Source organism: Ostrinia furnacalis, unplaced genomic scaffold (assembly GCF_004193835.3).
Source record: "Ostrinia furnacalis isolate ACB-3 unplaced genomic scaffold, ASM419383v2 OfSCF7339, whole genome shotgun sequence".
Classification (NCBI taxonomy): domain Eukaryota; kingdom Metazoa; phylum Arthropoda; class Insecta; order Lepidoptera; family Crambidae; genus Ostrinia; species Ostrinia furnacalis.
In genome coordinates, this window is record NW_021137578.1 from 277,597 (window position 1) to 283,793 (window position 6,197).

The 6,197-nt window shown below is 36.7% G+C and overlaps 1 protein-coding gene across 2 annotated transcripts; it reads right to left on the reverse strand.

Annotated features, from left to right (window-relative positions):
- Window positions 1–1,651: 1,651 nt before the first annotated feature.
- On the reverse strand, window positions 1,652–5,641 carry LOC114363971 (arylsulfatase B). 2 transcript variants are annotated; one of them, XM_028319935.1, is made up of 8 exons: window positions 5,582–5,641; window positions 5,421–5,496; window positions 4,704–4,863; window positions 3,955–4,178; window positions 3,443–3,551; window positions 3,113–3,265; window positions 2,302–2,976; window positions 1,652–2,222 (listed from the first exon to the last, which is right to left on the reverse strand). In XM_028319935.1, the coding sequence occupies exons 1-8, from the start codon at window positions 5,596–5,598 to the stop codon at window positions 1,840–1,842; spliced, it is 1,797 nt and encodes a 598-aa protein (XP_028175736.1). In that variant the 5' UTR covers window positions 5,599–5,641; the 3' UTR covers window positions 1,652–1,839. The 2 variants fall into 2 exon arrangements, with proteins under 2 accessions (XP_028175736.1, XP_028175737.1); XM_028319936.1 differs by lacking the exons at window positions 5,421–5,496; window positions 5,582–5,641 and adding an exon at window positions 5,300–5,335.
- Between the last annotated feature and the right edge of the window lie 556 nt (window positions 5,642–6,197).

Consider the following 6,197-nt stretch of genomic DNA (forward strand, 5'->3'; position numbering starts at 1 on the left):
CGCATTTCACAGAAAAAACACCAAACAAGCCTTTCTGCAAGCTTTTACTTTTCACCTGTGTCCGTGTGTAGGTAATGGAATTTTGCAAAACTCATTTGACCCAATTTCCACTGATTCTGATTGATCTGAAATTTTGCATTACTTTGGTTCCCGGAAACTTAAATGCTGTAGGTATTAGTTACGGTAAAGTTTTGAAGAGACAAACACTGTTGTTAAACTTTAAAATAAAACTAAAACATAAGGCTTTGCAGTAAAAGGAATCCACGTATGTATTAATGTGTCCCTAAATTTGTATAATGTAAACAGTAGAAAATGCAAAATCTTTTAGGTGCTACATCCCAGAATTTGTTTGTGTATATGAGCAAATATTTGTTTTCAGTACCTCTAGTACGAAAAACTTTCGAGTTCGTTTCGTTGCGTATTCAAAGTGTCATCGAAAAATTTTGTATGAAAAATTAAACAGCGCCCCCTAGGGCGGCTATAATATAGGGGGCGCTGTTTAATTTTTCATACAAAATTTTTCGATGACACTTTGAATACGCAACGAAACGAACTCGAAAGTTTTTCCTACTAGAGGTACTGAGCGCGAAAATCTCAGCTTCAATATTGTTGGGTGAGAATGCAGTGCAAATCGCCCGAAGGCTCGTATATTGTTGTCGAGTGGAAGCATTAGATTAAAGGGCTCTCGGGTTCAAAAGATTTATGACGGCAATACTGACTCGATTCAGAACGCTTAGAAACCTTTTTAACACAATTGTCACGAAATAACCTTATTTTTGGAATGTTAAACGAGAGTTATTACGAAGGACACATTTAAATCTTCACGGAGGGATTGCTTGAATATGACTTTATGAGACGTGTCATTTATACTGAAGACACATTGTCTATAAAGCATTTTATTTAACCCTTCGTGGGTTTATAAATTCTGAAGATGTTTTGTGTCATTGTGAATTTAAAGGTCATTAAGCAACAGTTCAATACGCTAGACCTTTACAACGTTTTGTAGGGAACAAACGTAACATTATGTAAAAGTGGTCAATCATGTGGAATCAAACATTTTCGGTCTTTAGATAATCTTCTTAAATAGACCTAAAAATAACTATACCTAATACCGTGCCTCAAGCATAGATAGTATTTTAGTGAGGTTTTGATATCTGACCTGAAATATTATTGCCTCCACAAAAGGCGACACTTTCATCATAACAAAAACTCGTTGTCACTATTTATTGGTTCATTGGAGATTTCGTTCCAATTATACCAAACCAATCGGATCGGGCGGAGTAGGATGTTTTATTCATGATGCGTTACTCGTGTTTTGTTTCCAATTGCCTGTTTACTTTGAACGATCGGACACTGAAATTTCGACCTTTAGGTCTTGCACATCAAAGCTTAATCGTTAAAACCTAAAAAACCTTGTTAGTTGATTTAATAAAATTATCAAGAACATAGATAGTATTGGTAGTGCAAGCTTATTTAGGTCGTGTAAATATAAGTACTCATAATGCAGCATATCATGACAAAAAGCAGCCTTTATTCAAATATTATAAACTTGATTTGCTTACAATAATCCTGTCGTCTGCTTTCTAACAGAGTTAATGTTTTTTATCCATGCGGTCCCAAAAGCTGACCAATTTTCCTTTTTAATGCGCGCCGTGCCTGATCAAAGCGTCGCCAGTGAAGCGGCGACGGGGGACCTCGTCAGCTCACATAATTTGCCGCATAAATATTTTTGGCTAGTTTGCCCACGTAGACACTTTCAAGTGGCCTCTTTACACCAATAAAATACAATACATTCTTAAAAAATATACATTTAATTCAGCAGATTGTCAGACACATAATTTAACTTAAAGAAAATAAGCTTTCTACGCTGTCTATGATAGCTCCCCCCATACGGTTTATGTAGCTGTTCACTTTGGTTCTGAGGTCGTTGATGTTTATATTAATGAGGTATTTTACTTCACCAGACGTAACCTTCAATGGGAACGATGGTCGTGACGGAGTGGACGTGACACTCGATGAGTTGTTTTCCAGCCATGGCAGCCATACAAAACCCCTAGCTGATGGGTCCGCCCGTAAGTCTGATAGTGGTGGACTGCGAGGCTTTAAATCCGACCAAAATGATCTTAATCGGAGAGACAAACGCCTAACGATGTCTGGAGAATCGTCCCACAAATCTTGAGTCTCTAGAGGATCAGCAGTAATATTGTAGAGGCATCCTTTAGCTGCAACACAATAACAAAAAGTTAGGACAATAATCGTGCAAAACAAAATAATATATCTAGTTCAAGTATACAATACTACCTTTTGAAGGAATGCAAATGTCTCTATGGACTCCTTGATATAACTGCGTCAAATTAAGATCACTCCGTTTGATTTCAGCCAAATCGACATCTAATATTAAATTCAAAGTTTCTTTAAACACGTGGCCAGTTTCGCTATCTATTAGAACGTCCTCGTAGAACGGCGTCATACGAGCATGTTTGACCTGTTTTAAATCCATTCCATAATATCTGTTAAAAGTTTGACTCAAATCTCCTACAACGATTTTAAAGTCTCCTTCTCTTAATGCAGCCCATCCTCTCAGTTCATCAATGGATATGAGAACTTCTTGTCTTGGCGGTGTTGCGTCGTCATTTATAAGGTTTTTCCACTGGTTGACGCCGTCAATTTTATTGGTGACGGTTCCTCCGGCTGCGCTGACTAAAGTTGGTAGCCAATCGGTGACGTGAAAGAGGTTATTATATCTTCTAGCAGGTATTGAAGCATGCCAGACTACGCCTACCGACCGCACACCGCCTTCCCAAGGCGTGCTTTTGGTACCTCTAAATGGGAAATTAGATCCGTAATTTTGGGACCTTCCTATGGTAGGAGCTCCGTTATCGGACACGAAAATAACGAGTGTATTCTGCAGGATTTCCCTCTCGGCTAGGGCGGCGATGATGTTGCCAATGCTTTTATCCAAGCTCGTTACCAAGCCTGTAATAACATGAACATTTAAATCTTTGTTAGTACCCAAAAGTAATAGACAGTACACTACCTATAATAGTTGTTAGTACTCGTAATTGGTTACGTAGTGAATCGATACGAACAGCATAATTTGTGCCTAAATTACCTGCATATAGCCTTCTCAGAGGATGTGCAATGTATTCATTATCCTTCAAGGAATCCAAGGGTGGCTGCAAATCAGTTAACGCTCCTCCTATGTGCGGTGCTGCGTGTGAAATGTGCAAGTACAGTGGCGTTGACGTGTTGTGCTCTCTTATGACTGAAAGTAAAAAAACACAATTATTGTTCAGTAGCGCATACCTAGACATTACTTAGATTTATACGCATACCGATTGTAGAGAGATCCCTCAAAAACATTCCAACCAAAATGTTGGCTTCTTAAAGTTACTTCCTACGGAACATGAGGTACATAACATAAAAGTATAACTGAATTTACCTTGCACGGCCTTTTCAGTCAAAATGTTCGTAAGATGTCTGCTTTCATCTTCAACCGGATCCATATCATCAAATAAGTCAAGCCCGTAAAAGGTGGCTTTATCGCTTTTCTGAAAAAATATTTTGTATCAAGCTTCAAAAATTAAATCGCAACATTATTTTCTGTTATTCAAAGACAGGCCAAATGACCATAAAATAGCTTTGTTAGATGAAAAAATATGATAATTTCTAACAGAATGTGTAATGGAATAATGTAATTTTTAACATTTCTAAAGCACAGAAAAATAGACTTTGTTTTTGCGACGTAAGGTGCAAAGCTCGAAAGAGATTTACAAAAACTCCTTTCAAAAATTTTCATTCGCTGTTGGCACTGAATAAAACGTAACGAGAATCAAATATTGCGGCGTTCGGTTCTTTCCACTTTATTGAGTTTGTTTTACGACCGCTGTGGGTTTTTGTTAAGTCGCCTTTATAAGATTATCCCTAATAAAGATTACCGCGTTGTATACGTACGTCTATAGCGTTGTATGTAAAGTAATCCACGGCATCGCCCAAGAAGCCGTAGAATGTATCGAATCCCCTATTACTTGGGAGATAGTGTGCTCTAGATTTTCCGACGCCCCACTTTCCTATCAAGTGAGTTGCATATCCTAATTCCTTCAGATAGTCGGGTAGGAGACGCTCTGTAGGTGGTATTCCTCGGTCTTCCGAAGGTTTTATCGATACTCCTTGGGTACCTGAAAAACAATTTCAGAATTTTGGATTCAAAAATAGAAATTGAGTTTAAAAATATTTCTTATTTTAACTTTGGCCAAAGTCCATCGTTTCAAACCATTAAATATTAATGGCACAGATATACGAAACCAAATATAGTGGATCTGCATTGCAGTCGATTGATAGTGTGAGCTTTTTGTTATTGACCACATAAATATGAGCGTCATTGATACACTGCAGGTTTAATAAAGGAATTTTGCTTTAAAATAAAAATTGATGATTTGATTTTATTTCGTATGATATCGTAATTAGATTTTCCGAAAGTTATGAGCAATACTGATGGCTTCAAATTAAGAAAAATAAATTTGTGGTTCAGGATTTACAAACATGTAGTCTTCCTCTAGATCTAGAGGAAGACTACATGTTTGTGTTCTTATAAATTCTTGAAAATATCTATATTTTCAAGAATTTATAAGAACAGCGATTTTATGCTAAAAATCTTCATCCAACCGAGTTTTCCGAGTAAATGACAAAATGCTCGTAGTTACCAAGTCGCATAGCATATTTCCCCGTGAACAAAGCGCTGCGTGACGGTGTCCCTTCAACGTCTGTGTAGTACTGCTGGAGCGGGCAGCCCTGGTACGCCATCGTGTCTAAGTTGGGCGTCAATATTTGATCCGAGCCGTGGAAGCTCACGTCGTCCCATCCCTGAAGCAATCACGCAATTCGAATCTGTCTACACTGTATTACACTTTCGTGTAAACTTAGCACCATAGTTAACATTGTATTGCATCTCAAGATATCGCAGCAATCCAAAAGATGTTTTAGGGAAGTAGTAATTTCGAATTCCTGAATACCTTCACGAAAATACAAGTATAAGTCGCGTAATACCTTCATATACTTAAATTAATTTATTTACCTATTACGCTCACATGACATCTGACATGGCACAATCGGACCGACCCTTGTCAGAAAATAATCCGTGGCTTAATATTTTAATCAGTAGAATAAATTCACACTAAATTGGCCTTCCTAAATTTTCAGAAACCGTTATTTAACCTTTTACTTCAATATAAACTTCGGTCTGATTTATAGGTTACTAGAATATTTTAATTTCAATAATATGTTGAATACATTTACTTACATTACAATATAACACACCCATTTCACATTTGTTATGCTTATTATTCTGTTGCGTATGTAAAGATACTTACTAAATAGCTATGAGGTTTATTGAAGTCTAAAATCATAAAATAAGTACTCACCAAGTCGTCGGCAACAATAAAAACTATATTCGACTTTAAGAATTGAGCTTTAGCAACGATGAAAAGAATAAAAAAACTGGAAAAAAAGACAATAGAGTTGTTAACTCGTCACCAGGTATAATTTAGAAAATAGACATCATTTAAATTATTATCAATCTCACCAATTCCAAAACAACATTTTGGTAAATAAATAACTACAGCCGACTTCCGAACAACCATTTAAAAACTCAAATGATAAGTTATTTCAAAATTATGGTTCGTGTGCTGACCTTACCTGGGTAAAGGTTGTCACATTGTGCACGAAATAGGCGTTTTATTAAATACTAGCGGCCGCCCGCGACTTCGTACGCGTGGATCCCGTTTTACCCCCTTCATCTATCTTACGCGTCTATATTAATTATTGTTGTAATTTATATACCTACTCAATTAAGGCACAGCTGTAAAATAAAAAACACGATCCTTGATTTACTCAAAACGTTACATTTGCTTTCAGTATTAGTAATACATTTTTGTTACTAAACAATAGGAAAAGTGATTCGCTCAGCTTATGAACATGAAACCACCATTTACCACACTTGGTCAAACAGTCTGTAATTACCTATATTATTCACAAGTATAATAAAGATAACAAAGTGTATCGAGAATAATAGTTTCGGTGTGTGACGCGCATTTTTCCCAGTAGGTACATGTGTTTCTTTAATTAACCTTAGCAAGATGGTGGCGATGCCGAGCAATATATGTTAATGATATGCTAATCATTGCGTAACAAACCAAAAC